Below are 16,949 nucleotides of genomic sequence, written 5' to 3' on the forward strand. Positions count from 1 at the left end.
CAATGGAAAACACAGGCGGGGGTATACCAGAACTCACACAGATTCTCAACGAGGAAAAATAAATTGCCAGAAACATGAAAGGATGGTCAAACTATTTTCAATCAGCTCCATGCATTGGGATACCCAAGTTACAACATTTCTATTTGTTCATGATGGGGTCAACTTAGCACAGTATTTATCAAGATTAAAAACAAAAACAAAAAACCTAGAAAAGCTATAAAGATTGGGAAAGATCTGTTTCATATTCCAGATTCTGGTTGCCTGAGGAGTTTATCTATAGGAGTATTGCAAATGTAGAGAAAATTCCATTTAGCAGAATATCTCCCAGAGAGGGAAGAGTACTATGTCTGGAAAGGAACTTTTGAGAAGGCACATAGAATAGGTTTGCCTGAAGAACAACAGATAATTGCTCAATTGTCTTCTAAAGAGGGCCTGTCTAGGTAACTGCAAGGGAATAATGGATGCAAGCTTTGAGCCAGAGCGGAATTGCTGAACTCCACCACAAGGGTGTCTCCCTCTGCACTCTCCTTGACATCCAGGATCCAGCATCTCCATGACATAAACATGATATATTTAAATCCTATCTTTTAAGAGTCACCAATATATCAGCTTATTTTGGGCACCCATGTGACCCTCAAACTCTAAGGAGCTGCCCAACTGTCCCAGGATTTGGAGAAACAACCTTGTTTAGGGCCACAGAGAGAACAAGACATGCTTTTCCCGTCTGTCTTCCAAACCTCTGTTACTATCGTTGCTTGTGCATTTTTCAGTTAGGGGAGCTAAGATACAGAGAAGGGAAGTGGCAGAGACTGCACATCTCTGCATGCCCTAGAGTTTATTGGGACTGGAAAGTCTCATCTTGGCTCCAGGCATGGACATCCCTGAAGGCTGGTGGTTCTCCAGGACAGTGGTATTTGCTTTGAGGACAAGGAAATCCTCAGAAATTGTTGTCCTGCATCAGCTGGGCTGAGAGGCTGCCAACTCTGTGGGTTGATGTACCAGTCTGAGAACATCATCCTGCCCTTCCCTCTTATGTCTTCCCTCCTTCAGAAGTCAGGGCTCTGGCTCCTCACATACCACAGAGCTTGAGCCTGCATTAAGGCAATGAGGTCTCTGATATGGGGAGAGGTAGGGAGAGGGGGGGATGAAGCCTAGGGAAAGGGGAACAGTAAGAGAGAAAGACACAGTTACCTGGAGAGAGGGAGGGACTAAGACAAAGTGAGGGAGAAGGCAGGAGTTGGGGGAGATAAACAGACACAGAAATAAAATGAGACAGGAACAGATAAGGGGAGATGGACACCTAGAGAGAGAACAACAGAGAGAGAGACACGAAGAGAGAAGGACAGAGAGGCAGAGGCACATACTGGGCAGAGGTAGACATGCAGAGAAAGGACGAGAGAGAGAGAGAGAGAGAGAGAGAGAGAGAGAGAGCGCACCAGATGGCAGATGGACACAGAGACAGAGAAAACCATGCTTTGCAAATGGCAGTTGCACCCAGTGAGGGAAAGGGAAGAAAGACCTAAGTGGGACAGACACTTGGATTCTGGGAGGGAAAGGTCCCTACATTTCTTCACTCATTCACTCATTCATTCCCTCCCTCCCTCCCTCACCAGCTCATTGGTGAAGTGGAACCTTTGCCAGACTGAGGGAAGAGCAGGTTGCAGAAAAGTACAGGAAAGAGAGAAAATGTTGGGCAGCCCAGCAGGCCTAGGAGGGTCCCGGGAGAGCACCCGTCTGACACATGCTTCTTACAGAGGAGGAAACTGAGGTCTTGAGGGACAGGGAAACGTGCATCCAGCCATTCAGCAAGTTGATAGCAGAAGAAAAGAAACTCTAAAGGACTTAGATAAATCAGCAAGAGTTGCTGGGGGATCAGCTCATTGCACAGATGCTACCCTTCCAGACCCACCAAGTTACTGTCTTCTCTTCTAATCAGTGACCTCCTAAATGTCCCACCCACTTCCCCTTTGCCTCAGCACTGTCACTCCCTGGATAACCCTGCAGCCTGATAAATACCTCCCAGTCCAAACCTGTGGCCAGAAGACTATTTCCAACACACCAGTCTCAGCACATCACGTCTCTGCTGAAAACCCCACAATATCCCACCCCATTCCCATTCCCATAGCCCTCATGACAATGGTCACAGCTCTCAGAAGGGCATTCTAGGTGCTTTGCCAAATCCTATTCTGGATGTTCCTTCTACCTTACACCCCAGCCCCACTACCTCCCTTTTCACCATCTAACAGCATGGAACTATTTTTATTCACCCATCACATTGTGCCACTCTCCTCCTTGTCTCTGAGCATGCCATGGCCTCTGCCTGGGACACCCTCTTTTCCCTCCTTCTGAGTAACTCCTATCCATCTTCTGCACGCATACCTCAAGACTGAGTTAGAAAAAATATAAAGTGCCCGTCACAGTGCTGGGCCTATTGTAGATATTAAATAAGGGCCCACGATGATTAGAATTATTAACAGCGATGTGAATATATTCATAATAATAGGGCTATGATGAATGAATGTCTGGGGTACAAGAAGGGTAAAGGACGACCTGTTAAGTCTGCCAGAGACACAGCAATGGGGAATTTGACCTGCAGCCTCAGGAGATGGTTTCCAGGCCAAATAAGCAAGAAATAAGGGTGGGGGCGGTGGGGATTGACGTCCCAGAGATAGCACGTGCAAGTCGCCAGTGCATTCTTGAACTACAAAGAGCTCATTATACCTGGGGTCTGAAAGGGGCTGCAGAACTTTGCCCCAGTGTGGCAAATGCAGCAAAGGATTTCATGAAGTTAAGCATCTTTCAGCTGCAAGGTGATGTGGGGAGAGACTGGGCAGGGTTAGCTAGATTGACTGATGCTGTTGGGGGGCAAGCAGCTCTTCATTTTGTCTGCACCCCACTGTCAACTCCAAGCTCCTAGGGAGAGTTCAATGTTAACTGCAAGGGCTCAGGCTGCAGGAAGGATTTTAAAGCTCCTAATGAAAAGGCAACTACATTCAAAGCCTCAGCTGTCTGTGACCAGCCCACAACCCCCTGCCTGTCTCAGTACGAATGAAGGAAACATCCAGTAACTAGACACAGCTTGAGGCAGGGAATTGCCACCGGGGGGTTATGTTTTCTTCTTCTTCTTTTTTTTTAAATCAAGGTAAACTTTTAGTAGGTGTCTCACTCCATTAATGACCCATTAATATTGCCCACACTAAAGCATTAGCAAACACAGGGAGACAAATGAATTTTTGGAATGTTTTGGGTCTGGAAGTAAGAATGCTGGGTTCTTCGTCTAGGGCCAGGGGTCTTGGCTCTGGTTTTGCAGTGGAATCCCCTGGGAGCTTATAGAAAACACCCATGCCTGGGCCCACTCCTGAGAGTCTGATGGAAATGGTCTGAGATGCAGCCTGGGTGTCAAGACTTTAAAAGCTCCCTGGGCAATGATAACGTGTAGTCAGAGACTAACTCCCTTTGCCTTTGAGTAAGTAAATGACTGTCCTAGTTACATAGCATTTAAAAAATGTCTGTTTTACACCACAGGCTCACACATATTATTTCACAAACATTATCTTGTTATATTTTTTGGAAAATCTCTGAGTTCAGTACTGACATCCCCCTATTACAGATTAGGAAATGAAAGCTCAGAGAAGTGAAGAGTTTTGCACAAGTTCTCACAGCTGATAAGTATCAGAATGAACTTTCAGACTGAAAATCAGATCTCCTGACTCTATCTTAAGATTCCATTTCTTCTTCTTCTCTGAAGTTAGGAGGTTGACTTAGATCAGATGGCAAAGACTTGGTGTATAGGCCACCATTCCCCATTCTCCACTTTCAACAGGCATCACTAATAGATTAAGGCACTTTGTTTCAGAGAGAGAATAGAACCTTTCTTAACACATCATCCTTAAGCAAAAATTCACTGGAATCAACACTAGATGAAACCAATTTTGGTCCCTGAACTAAATCATCCTGAGGGACCCCTTCTGTTTGTGACATTCTAGGATTGCATGAGCAGGGTTGCTGCCACAGCCAGGAGCATGAGAATGTTGGCTAGCCATGGCATCCTTTCTGAACCTGCATTCCACAGCCACTGCTCCAGGACAAGCCAGAGAGATTCTGGAATATCCCAGTGCTCTTCCCAGCAGCTCCCACAAAGGCAGCACAGCACAGGGGTTAAGATCATAGGGATGGCTGACAGCCAGCCCTGGGTTCAAATCCTGATATAAGCATGCAATACCCTCAGCATGGAGCTTCATATGTAATAGGTGCTTAATAAACAATCACTCAGGCCCAAACTGGAAATTAATAAATATGTAAAAAGCTGGGATTCTTAAGCAGATTCCCCTGCCTGACCCGCTGCCAACTCCAACCATCAGCCTGTCCCTCTTCACCCTTTTTGCCTTTTCTTGCCCAGTCTCTGCCTCCCTCCTGTGTCTCGCCCTGAGAAAGACATGCCCCCTGGCTCTCCCTGAGCTAGGGTTTGGGGATGACTCTTTATTGGCACCAAGCTGTGCCTGGCTAGTGGCTGGCACCCAGACAAGAGTACCCAGAGCCAACTTTTATTGACGACATTGAATGTGGCCCAACACAAATTCGTAAGCTTTCTTAAAACATTATTAGATTTTTTTTTTGTTATTTTTATCTTACTTTTAGCTCATCAGCTATCATTAGTGTCAGTGTATTTTATGTGTGATCCAAGACAATTTTTCTTCTTCCAGTGTGGCCCAGGGAAGACAAAAAATGGGACACCTCTGCTTTGAAACAACCTCATGAAATATGTACTCTTATCTCTAATTTGTGCATGAGGACACAGGATCAGAGAGGTACAGTAAATTGCCTAAAGTCACAAAGCCAGGAAATGGTCTTCAGCTGGTTTGCAGACACAAAGACCATGGCCAAGGGCTGCTCCACATGTAGATGCAAAGCCTCCCACAAGAGGAGGCCTTGCTTCCCTGATGTCTCCCACCATGCCCAGGAGAGGGCTTCATGCCCAAGGGGCATTTCATCCATGATTTCTTGTTCCTCAGTAAGAAACCCAGGAATTTCTCACCTGTATGATAGAGTAATAAAGATGTGGGCTTTGAAACTGGGAAATACTAGAATGCAATCCCCAATCAGCTTATTGAAAAAACAAAAACAAAAACATTGTGTGACTTTGGGCAAATTATTTCTCCTCTCCAAGCCTCAGTTTTCATTTCTGGGAAAGAACATCATCCTCCTACCTCACAAGGTTTCTATGCAGGGTTAAATAAGAATATGGCACCTGGCCACCTACTAGGTGCCAGGAGAACATCTTTGGCAATCTGAACCTACATGAGGTGCCTCACACACAGTTGGTGCTCCACAAATGCATGCTGGGACACCTAACTTAGGAAGTGCATCCAGAACATTCCAGTGCTCAGTAAACATCTGTGAATGGAATGAAAATAGAGCACCCTGCATAGTGAATATTGTTGACTTAAATCTGGAGAGGACACCTGGTGAATAGTAGGTGCTCAATAAATGTCCCCAAAGTGAACTTAGTTCTTGTACCTCTATTACATCAAAGAGTTGCTGCAGGAAATATCTGTAATGAGGTACCAGGGCACAGTAGGTGTTTGAGAAATGTTTGTGGTAACCTAAATGGAGGAAAGGTAGCAGGCATAGGATAGGTACTTGATAAATGTCAGTTATTGAATGGATGCTAGTGGAGTATCCAGGACGTGACTGAAGAAATGTCTGTGGGGCATAAAGGAAGTAGGGAGTACCAAGCATGCAGTGAGTCTCAATAAGTGTGCCTGGGAGAGTTGAGTGGCATGCAGTAGGTACTCAAGGAGGAGTATTCCCATATCTTCCAAGGGGGGACCTTCCCAAGCCCAGGGAACCTCCTGCCCTGCCCTCCCTGCCGTCTCCTCACCTTTGTTGTAGAGGGAGCCATCGAAGTAGTAGCTGCCAGTGTAGAAGCCCGTGGCCAGCTCAATGAGGTGGCGAGCCCATGTGTTGCCGGCACCTGGAAAGCTGGCCAAAGCAATGAGTTGCTTGGACTTGCCCGGCAGGAACCTTCTGTCCATGCAACGGTTGTCTGAAAAGGGCGGAGCATGGACAGAGGTCAAAACCAGGGGCAGATGGAGCCTGTCTGAAAGGGACCAGGGTATGAGCCCCACCCCTGCCACTTCTCAGCCAGGTGATCAAGGGCACAGGACACTTGCGTAGGTCATGGGAAAGCTTCGCTGGGCCTCAGTTTTCCCATCTGTAAAATGAGGGAGATGGTTCCTCCCTCGTAGGGTTGAGGTGAGTGTTAAATGGGATAATAATGGGAAGGGATAAGCACAGTGGTTAGCCCATAGTAGTGATCCAATAGAAGTCAGCTGGGAGGGTGAATCTTCTCTCCAGCCCCAGTTTACCCCCAGCAGAGCAAGTCTTTCCCATTCACCCGTACCCTTTCCTCCAGATTGAAACCGTCAATAGCATCCATTATGTATTTTCTGTTATTCTTGTATTTTGCGGACTCTGAAAAGCCAGAGAATCAGGAATATTCAAATGGTACTCACCACCTCCCAACCCATTTTACAGATGAGGAAACTGAGGGCTAGAGAAAACTAATACATATGCCTTTTGAACATAGGATGCAGTCCAGAGTTCTTATCTTGGCCTCTAAGCCCACATGGTTGGCCTTTGCAAACTCACAGGCTCATTCTAATCCACTCCACCACATGCCAGTCTCCTGGTCTCTCCGTCCTTCCTCTCCTGTGTCTTGCTCCGTCCTGACATAGCGCCTTCGTGCATGCTGTTCCCTCTCCATTGCCTCCTACCTGCCTTTGCTTTTTGTTCTTCAGCTCTCAGTTGAATGGGTTCCTTTGTCTATCCGTCTGTCTTTCCTTCCTTCTTCCTTTCCTCTTTCCTTCCTTCCTTCCTCTCTCCCCTCTTTTCCTGACTCCCTGGGCTATCATTAGTGCATTACTACATCCATCTCCTTCATATTGTTGATCACAATTGCAATTCAGATAATTATTCATGCAATTAGTCATGTGGTCAGAAACCCTGCCCGTATTGTGTTTTTCTGATTCATCAAAAGTTTCCACAATATCTGGTATACAGCAGGTACTTAATAACTGCTTCTTGATTGGATGGATGAATGGGTAGAATGATGACCGGGTGGATAACAATAATATCTATTAATATCTATTTTGTAGGGCTCTTGTAAGGATTGAATGAAACAAAGCATGTAATATGTTAATACTCTAAAGTGCTCAAAAGGCATAGGTATTATTTTTCTCTCGCCCTCAGGTTCCTCATCTGTAAAATGGGTTGGGAGGTGTTGAGTACCATTTGGCTATTTCTGATTCTCTGGCTTTTCAGAGCCTGCAGAATGCCATTACCATCAGAGTTAACAGAAAATGCAAGTCCCAGCACCTCCCACTGCAACCCCAGAGGGAGCTAAGAAAGCACAAGCTTTTCTTTTGGTTCCCTCAGTTGCAAAGGCATCTGAGGGAAGGCTCAGAGCAGGGGGCGCTGGAGCAGAAAGGAAGATGAGAGAATCCCAGATCCAGGCCTGGAGGCCCCAGGTCTCAGTGCTGCCTTCTTCAGCCCAGGACAGATGAACTCCACCCTTGTTTACCATCCAAGGGAAGGCAGGCAAACCTCCCTCACCTCCCATAGCGCCTCACCTCCATCTCTCCCTGTTCTGGGGAAGTCACTCATCCCCTGCTCATGTGTGTGGACTCCATTCCCTCCTTCTTCAAGCTCCTTGCTCCTTCCAACCCCAATATTTTTTCTCTCTCAATCACATTAGCACTCAAACAGGAACAAATAGCTCCATCATTTAGAAAGAGCCCCTTCCAGCGACCACCAGCTCCCCTTCACCCCATCACTGCCATATTGTCAGCAGAGTTGTCCATATTCCTTCATGTTTCCTCCCTTCCATCTACTCCTTGGCCCTTGCACTTGGCCTCTTCCCTGTTCACTGCCCCGAACCAGTTATGGGCAAGGTCTTCAGTGACTGCCCCATGCTCAATTCAACAGACAAGCTCACCTCACGTGATTACTCAGGCACAAGGGCAGATCACTCTGCCCTCCTATAGGTAATTCCTTCCCAAGATTTTACTGGGGTCTTTCCTGTTCTGCATTAGCTGCTATTTGTTGAAGTCTTACTATGAGCCTCATTGATTTCACACAAAAGCCCTTTGAAGGAGAGGTGTGAAGTCCTAGATTTAAATTCCAGTTCTTCCATAGGAAAAAGATGATCTATCTGAGCCTCAGCTTGCTCACCTATAAAATGGGACTATTAAGCAGTGATGACAGCCTGAGGTTGTTTAGGAGAATGAAATTCATGAATGAATGCAGTGTTAGAGTAAGACAAACGTGCTGGAAGTGCCGATAGAATAGATTGTGGTTCCTGGTATTGTTGCTGCTAGCTGGAGGTTCAGCTCTCTTCTCCTGCCTGTTTAATTTTTGTTCTGAGACTAATAGATTTAGGAGAAAATAAACCAAGGGACGTCTGTGGCAAAGCCAGGTAAGCTTCAGGGAATGGTTTTCATTGGAATATACTGCAAAAAGGAGCCCAGACACAGGAACTTTCTAGACTATGGTTATGTTTTACATTTTTATAGGGGAGTGGATTACCCAGTTGACATTAACCAGTACACTTAAAATATGTGCATTCCGCTCTATGGAAATGTTACTTCAGAAAAGCTAATATTGAATTATAACCAATGACAACATCCTGAAGTACAATGATGCTTGCAACTTACTTTGAAATGCACCAAAAATTAGGAAGGATTGAGGGATGAAGAAATGGAGAGATGGACAATAAAGGAAATATAGCAAAAGTTAACATACATCACAAAATTCTATGGAATAAGTATATAGGTGTTCACTGCATAAGCCTTGCAACTTTTCTGGAGGTTTGACTTTTTTGTTTTTCAGAATAAAATGTTGGGTTGATAGGTCGGGTGGGGCAGACCAGGCTCCTTAATTTCCCCCCAAAACAGAATTCTCTATTCAAATACTTCCTGGGAGGCCAAGGCCAACCCCAAGGTAAAAGCTGTGGTTTTCAGTGCTATAAAGAAAGTTGATTTGGTTCCTAAGCCCTATAAATTAAGCAGCTATTAGAGGCAATATTATATGCAGCTCTGGAATCAGACCAACCTGGGTTTCCATTCAGAACTGTCATGGCCTACCTGTGTGGCACTGAACAAGGCTTTCCACTCACTAAGCCTCAGTTTCCTCACCTATGAAACAGGGCTAATAAACCTTACACAATTATGTGGGATAATGACTGTGAATTTTTCACAATGTATTTTGAGAAGCTAGGGTTGAGAGTGCAGTCTTGGGACCTAGATTTCCTGGGTTTGAATCCCTACACTGCCATGTCTGAATTGTTTGACTTTGGCCAAGTTACTCAGCCTCCCTGTGCCAAGTTGCCTCATTTGTAAAATGGTGAATAACAGTGCTTATGCAACTGGACTGTTTGGATGATTAGATGATTTAAGGCAGGTAAAAGATTTGACAGAGCCTGGCACAGAGCAAGTGTTCAATAATTATTTAGTTCCCATAGGGGGCATCAGGGCTTAGCACACAGTAGGTGCTCAATAAATGGCAGCCCTGGTGGGCCAGGCTCTTGGCAGGCTGATGAGCCACATAACTGTCAAACCTCCCCAGTGTGTAGAAACTGCAAGAGTGATGTGGAAAAATGGAAGCCCTAGTAATGGCCTGGGGGTAGGGCACTGGGAATGAGCAAACTCATCAATTAAGGAATCGTTATCTGCTATTGAAAAGGCGCCAGTGTCTGTTCTGGCCACCTCAAAGCCGTTCATGATCACAGGGTAATTAATCTGTGTATGACTTTCCCCTGCAGGCTAAGGTAGCACAGCTCTGCAAAGACTAACCAACATTTCCCCGAAAGCTAACAAAGACTCATCCTTCCCCTTCAGACTGTAAATAGGGCCAAGAGCCACATGCTCACTAGGCTCTCAGAAGGACTTTAGCTACCATAGAAACAGCCACAGCTGATCACCACTGTTACCCCATCAGTCAAACAGGGACAGGCTATTGGTGGGGCTGCCACTAGCTCGTACAGCACTTTTGTGCAAATCAGAAAAAGGTGCCCACTCCTTCCTCTGGACAGATGTTCTGCCATCCAGGGCACACAACATGTGGCTGGCTTTCAGACACCACTTTTTCTGTTGGCTGTGCCAGTGCAATGCTCAACCTGCTCAACCACATATGGCAGCTTGGTGACTGGGAAATGAGAAGGAAGAGGTCTAGTCCAGTGGTGTTTTCTTGGCTCTCCAGACTGTGGGGAGTGTCACTGGAGCATGGGCAAAGGTTTCCAGCAGGGGCTTTGGAGTCAGACACCTGGAAACAAATTGCTTTTGTAGATGTATAATTGTGGCCAGTTCCCAATCTCTCTGAATTTTAGTTCTGTCATCTGTAAAGTGGGGATGATACTGCCCTGATCATAGGTTTACTGTGGACTTCACATCACTAAATGAGATGAGGCTTGGCATAAGGACCAGTACATAGTAGATGGTCAATATATTCAGACATTGAGGTGATCCTTCAGGGGCTTCCTTTGGGCTGTGTGTCCTGGCGAGGGATGACCCCCAATCCCCACCCAAGTGCCACCCACCCTTCATGATACCTTGGTCAGGAGAAATGGGTTTTATTGGGAAAGTTTATAAACAGTATGACTTAAGGTAAGTTCCTCAACTGTTCTGAGTCTCAATCCCCTCCCCCGCCCCATAGTAAAGAGGGCATAATGACTGTTCCCAACTCATAGAGAGTTGAGGGGATTCAATGAAAACATGCATATGAAGGATGCAATACTGAGTCTGGCACAGAGGAAGACCTCAAGAAACTACAAGTGTTGCTGCCTCCTCCTCTTGCTCCTTCTCATCACCATCATCATCATCATCACTTTCATCATCACCATCATCAGCACTATCAGCATCACTCTTTTCACTATCATCACCATTATCATCATCACCATCATCATAATCATCACCACCGTCATCATTATCATCACCATCACCATCATCATCATCACCATCACCATCATCATAATCATCACCATCAGTATCATCACCATCACCATCATAATCATCACCATCATTATCATCATCACCATCACCATCAGTATCATCATCATCGTCATAATCATCACCATCACCGTCATCATAATCATCACCATCACTATCATCATAATTATCATCACCATCACCATCATCATAATCATCACCACCATCATAATTATCATCATCATAATCATCACCATCATTATCATCATCACTGTCACCATCATCATAATCATCACCATCACCATCATCATAATCATCACCATCAGTATCATCATCATCATAATCACCACCATCATCATCATCATCACCATCAAAATAGTCATCACCACCATCATCATTATCATCACCATCACAATCATCATAATCATCACCACCATCATCATTATCATCACCACCATCATCATCATCATAATCATCACCATCACCATCATCATAATCACCATCAGTATAATCATCATCATAATCATCACAATCATTATCATCATCATCATCACCATCATCATCATCACCATCATCATAATTATCGCCATCAGTATCATCATCATCATCACCATCATCATCATCACCACCATCACCATCATCATAATCATCACCATCATCATAATCATCACCATCATTATCATCATCATCATCATAATCATCACCACCATCATCATCATCATCACCATCACCATCATCATAATCATCACCATCACCATCATCATAATTATCACCATCAGCATCATCATCATCATCATCATCATCATAATCATCACCATCATTATCATCATCACCATCACCATCATCATAATCACCATCATCATCATCACATCACCATCATCATAATTATCACCATCAGCATCATCATCATCATCATAATCATCACCATCATTATCATCATCACCATCACCATCATCATAATCACCATCATCATCATCACATCACCATCATCATAATTATCACCATCAGGATCATCATCATCATCATCATAATCATCACCATCATCATCATCACCATCATCATCATCATAATCATCACCATCGTTATCATCATCACCATCATCATCATCATAATCATCACCATCATTATCATCATCACCATCACCATCATCATAATCATCACCATCACCATCATCATCATCATCACCACCATCATGATCATCATGTCTGGTAGCCCCAAGAGACAGAAGAGGAGATAACAGTAAGTGTGGATTCCACTAGCAAAGGAAGAAGACTGCAAGTGGAAAGGATGAGTGAGACAGGGAGAGAGAAGAAGGAAGAATTTATATATAAATTGACAAAATCTTAGAATTGGAAGGAACATTGGAGGCTAACAGTCTACAGTTTCATTTTACAGATGGAAAAACTGCAGCCCAGAAAGGGGAAATGACTTGTCTCGGATAAAGCAGTGAATCTGTATTGCAGCCTGTGGGAGACTCAGTCTTTCTTCTCATTCGCTGTCACTACAGGAGCCACCAAGGGTCCTCAGTGATGAGGGATAGAGATGGGTCATCAGAACGCTCCCTACCCTGGGAATTCCTTCTGTTGCCCATCCAGGAACTCTAAGCCTGGTGGAGTTCATCATCGCTGCCCTCTGGCTTGCATGGTTTTCTCCTTGCTGCAGGCTGTGTGGGACGGACTGGCAGGGACACGTCTGGGAGGGAAGCCATTGGGAGTGTATCTGGGGTCCACTGGGGAAGGGCCTAGCTCACCTTGGACTTGTGTCTGGTACACAATGAAGTAACTAGGAGTTCCACAGCTCTCAAACTCCTCCGCGCTGCACTTCTGGGCACAGAGCTGCTCATCCTCTCTGTCATGGAGTGGGAATCGGGTGGTGGGAAATCCACAGTGGCAGGCGGTGCCTGCAAGAGCTGCCAGCGGGTACTCCTGGGGATGGAGTGGGAGAAGAAGAGGAAGAGAGTTGCTAAATCCCTGGACAGCTTCAGACTCCAAATGGAGAACAGGATTTGCATTCCAACTACTGCCTTCTCTGTCAGTCTCCCTCAACTTGAGGGTCCCCAAATTCCATCCACAAACCGTGCTTTTATGATTTTGCCCTATCTGTGCACCTACTGTACTATTGTTTACTTATTAGTTTCCTTTAAGTCGATTCACTTTTTGAAACTTAAATTTCAAAGGATACTTTGTATTGCTACCACTAATAGTACTTGTGGGCAAGTAGCACTTCCATACATCTCCATACTGTAAATGCACGTAATACAGAAACAAAACAAGTGATTAAATTCTACCTAGGCACTCTGGCCAACCAAGACTGTGAGCCTGGGATTGGCTCCATTTTTCCTGCATAGAGAGGAGTTAAGGGGGAGACGTGTTGACGCTTAAACACTGAGACAAAGCTTTCTCCTGGAAAGAGAACTGAAAAAGAAATCCCTTTCTCATGGTCATGCAATACACCACAGTAAATGCCCCCTTGGTGAGATGGTGAGATGAGACCCATGCTTTGGGAAAAGCTGTCTGAGTCTGCTCTTTTAAGCCAAAGGAGATACTGATACCCCTGTGTACCCAGAGTCTTTGTTGGGAGAGCTGCTTCTGATTGCTTTATTTGTTCTATTGAGCAGCGAAGTGGGGGCAAGATGGACCTGAGATCTGGTGGGCACGGGTTTGTCTTTTGCCCCATTTACTTATAAACTGGACCCACCACCCCTAGTTCTTTCTGGTAGCCGGCCCAGGAATAATCAATCTGGTAGCAAACCAGGGTCACACCTGTGTGGCTGGATCCAGCCAGCTTTGCCACAGTAGCTTTAGTTTCTTTCCTAGAAGATATTAAATAGGAACTGCGGCACCTAGCTGAAGAGCAGAAGTGCTGATATACCGGAGGGTCAGCTTGGGCCATGACTGATGACATTTTCTAAATAATGAGAATCCTTGAGCCTCCTCTGACACCCTAAACCTCAGACCCTCTATCACGACACAAGCAGTTCTGTATCCCTGTCCACTTGATCACCTTAGTTTCTTTCCTTTGCCCCCTAAGGAGATCAGAGAAAACAGGAAGAGGGAGGTTTGCAGGGAGACTTCTTGTTCCCACATACACACCCTCACTTCTCTCCAGTCCTGTGTACAGTCTGACACTTTGCTACGCTAGTTTGCCCCATGATTTCACTGTCATGTGGCTGTCTGTCCCCCCAACTCCAGGGGATCTGTAGGTTTCCCCAGGGCCCTCTGGAAGTGAGGGAATGCCATGTGGGTGGAGGGATTCCTGCTAAGGGGAGAGCTGGACCAAATGACAGCCAAGCCTCCTTTAATCTCACAAATGTCACTTCCCATCTTCTAGAATGCCTGTTAGGAGTACAGCAAGTCCTTAAGAAATGCTTGGTTATTTGAGGTAGGCTGGTCCCTCTTGAATGGCTGTGGGAAGCCTCTCTGGTGGGGTCACCAAGGTGGCTCAGAAGTTTAAGAGCTTGAATTTGGAGTCAGTCCCCAGTGTGAACTCCAGCTCTGCCACTCGCTTCTGCTGAGAGCTTAGGCAAATGACTTCACCTGTCTGAATCCTGGTTTTCTCATTTGTGAAATGGGACTGAAAGTGTCCAACTCATAGGCTTGGCCTGAGAAGTAAACCGTATGATCCACGGTGCAGAGGGCTGCATGGAGGATGTTCTCAGCAAGCAGCCACTGCTGTGATGCTGCAGCCTTTTAGACTTCCAGAGAAATGCTTCATGCATTAGAAGCCCAATGAGAGAAATAGCCAAGCAGGATGACTCAGAGCAGATGGGGGCATCCAGGACTCAGGGTGTGGTCTGAGCACCCAGGAGGTGACACAATGTAGATAAAGCGAATGCCTGCATCCTTGAGGATAGAGATTGTATCTTGTTACTTTGCATCCCCAGCACTAAGCAGGACTACTGATATACAGTAGGGTCTTATTAAATATTTGAAGATTTGGCGTGATGGTGATATAGGACCCATGCTTTGGGAAAAGCTTTCTGAATTTGTTCTTTTAAGCCAAAGGAGATACTGATACCTCTGTGTACTCAGAGTCTTTGTTGGGAGATGTGCTTCTGATTGCTTTATTTGTTCTATTGAACAGCTAAGTGGGGGCAGGATGGACCTGAGATCTGGTGGGCAAGGGTCTGTCTTTTGCCCAATTTGCTTCTAAACTTCACCCACCACCCCTAGTTCTCCCTGGTAGCTAGTCCCGGACTAATCTGGTAGCAAACCAGGGTCACGCCTGTGTGGCTGGATCCACTGAGTCTGAGAACACTCAGACAGCTTTTCCCAAAGCATGGGTCCCATATCACCATCACACTAAGGGGGCATTTACTGCAGTGTATTGCATGACCGTGAGAAAGGGATTTCTTTTTTCAGTTCTCTTTCAAGTCCTGCAGAAGAAAGCTTCTTCTTGGTGTTTGAGCATTTATACCTCTCTACCCTCAACTACTCTCTAGAATGAATGAAATGCCCAACCATCTTTTGGTGGTGGAGGAGGTATGGTTCTCCTCTGGACACTTGAGTAATTAGCTCATTTTGAGAAAACACTGGAGCTCCTTGGACATTGCTGAGTGCCAGTTATGTGCCCAGTTCTGTGCTGGGGATATTGAAGGGGGGCACAAAATGTACAAGGCATAGCCCCTACCCTCCAGGAGTTCACAGCCTGGCTAGGGAGGAAGTATAAACAGTCAAACATCTAGCACCTTAGGCCAAAAAAAGAACATCCAACCCAGGTGCTATCCAGTGCCCAAAGCTCTGTATGACACTGCTGCCTGGCCTCTGCTCGCACCCCTCCTCCAATGGGGAACTTCCTCTGCCCTAAGGTGGGACTGTCCTTACCTTTACTTGGTAATTTTTTCATGCTTCTAAGCCAAGTTCAAACATCACCCCCTGATATGGTTTGGCTGTGTCCCCACCCAAATCTCATCTTAATTGTAGCTCCCATAATCCCCATGTGTCACGGGAGGGACCTGGTGGGAGGGAACTGAATCATACGGGTGGGTTTTTCCCATGTTGTTCTCATGATAGTGAATAAGTCTCATGAGATCTGATGTCTTTAAAAAGGGCAGTTCCCCTATACATGCTCTCTTGCCTGCTGCCATGTAAGACATGCCTTTGCTTTTCCTTTGCCTTCCACCATGATTGAGAGGCCTCCTTGCAACATGAAACTGTGAGTCTATTAAACCCCCCCTTTTTTAAAAATGAATTACCCAATCTGAGTTATTTCTTCATAGCAGTATAAAAATGGACTAATAACCCTCATTCCTAACTATTCCTCAGTATTAAAACTCACTTCCTCAAAGGCAGGAAAATCTATTCTGTGTAGCTCCAGTCCGTTAGATCCACGTGAAACGGTCACATCCCTCTCCCATGTCATAGATCCCAGTCAGCGACTGCATCTATCCTGACTGAGCTGTTGCTTCTCCAGCCAAGCATGTGGTTCCTTCAGCTGTGCTGCACTGTCCCCCTCACCTGGAGTTCCGTGGGCCCCACCCTGTGCTCACCTTCTCAGTGCAGAAGTCCACGCACTTGTCCACGGACATGTTCAGCATGGCAGCTGTCACGGGTAAGGCCAGGGAAAGGTTGTCTGGCCTGCGGAAGCAGCCCCGGAACACTGCACTTCCATCTGAAGAACCAGAGAGAAGAGGACCAGTCAGATATACAAGGAGTCAGATCTGGTTGGGAAAACCACCTTCTGAAGAAAGCCCAGAGAAGGCAAGAGTCTTGCCCAAGGTCACAGAGCAAGCCAAAGCAGAGATGGAAAGAGCGGCTATGTTTTCTGTTCTTGAACATGTCTGTTCATAGTCAATGAGCTCGATACATCAAAGAACGTTCTCCTCAACCCTGACCCCTTTGTCAACAACCCAGGTCGCTGAGATGACATTCTTCCTGGGCCATGCTATCCCACTTTCTTTGTCAGATTCCCATGCCTCACTTCCTCACTCCCAACCATGGCAGTGCCCCATTCGGGGAAATTATCAAG

At 45.8% G+C, this 16,949-nt stretch overlaps 1 protein-coding gene across 2 annotated transcripts in view; it reads right to left on the reverse strand.

The window, feature by feature from the left end:
- LOC105497663 (WSC domain containing 2) overlaps nt 1-16,949 on the reverse strand; it is a 59,545-nt gene that overhangs the window by 13,096 nt on the left and 29,500 nt on the right. For both annotated transcript variants that reach the window (XM_071071182.1, XM_071071181.1), the window contains 3 exons: nt 16,471-16,592; nt 12,733-12,907; nt 5,882-6,046 (listed from right to left, as the gene is read on the reverse strand). In XM_071071182.1, the coding sequence (XP_070927283.1) occupies nt 5,882-6,046; nt 12,733-12,907; nt 16,471-16,592 (462 nt within the window). The remainder of the gene's footprint in view (nt 1-5,881; nt 6,047-12,732; nt 12,908-16,470; nt 16,593-16,949) is intronic.

This window comes from Macaca nemestrina, chromosome 10, assembly GCF_043159975.1.
Source record: "Macaca nemestrina isolate mMacNem1 chromosome 10, mMacNem.hap1, whole genome shotgun sequence".
NCBI lineage: Eukaryota > Metazoa > Chordata > Mammalia > Primates > Cercopithecidae > Macaca > Macaca nemestrina.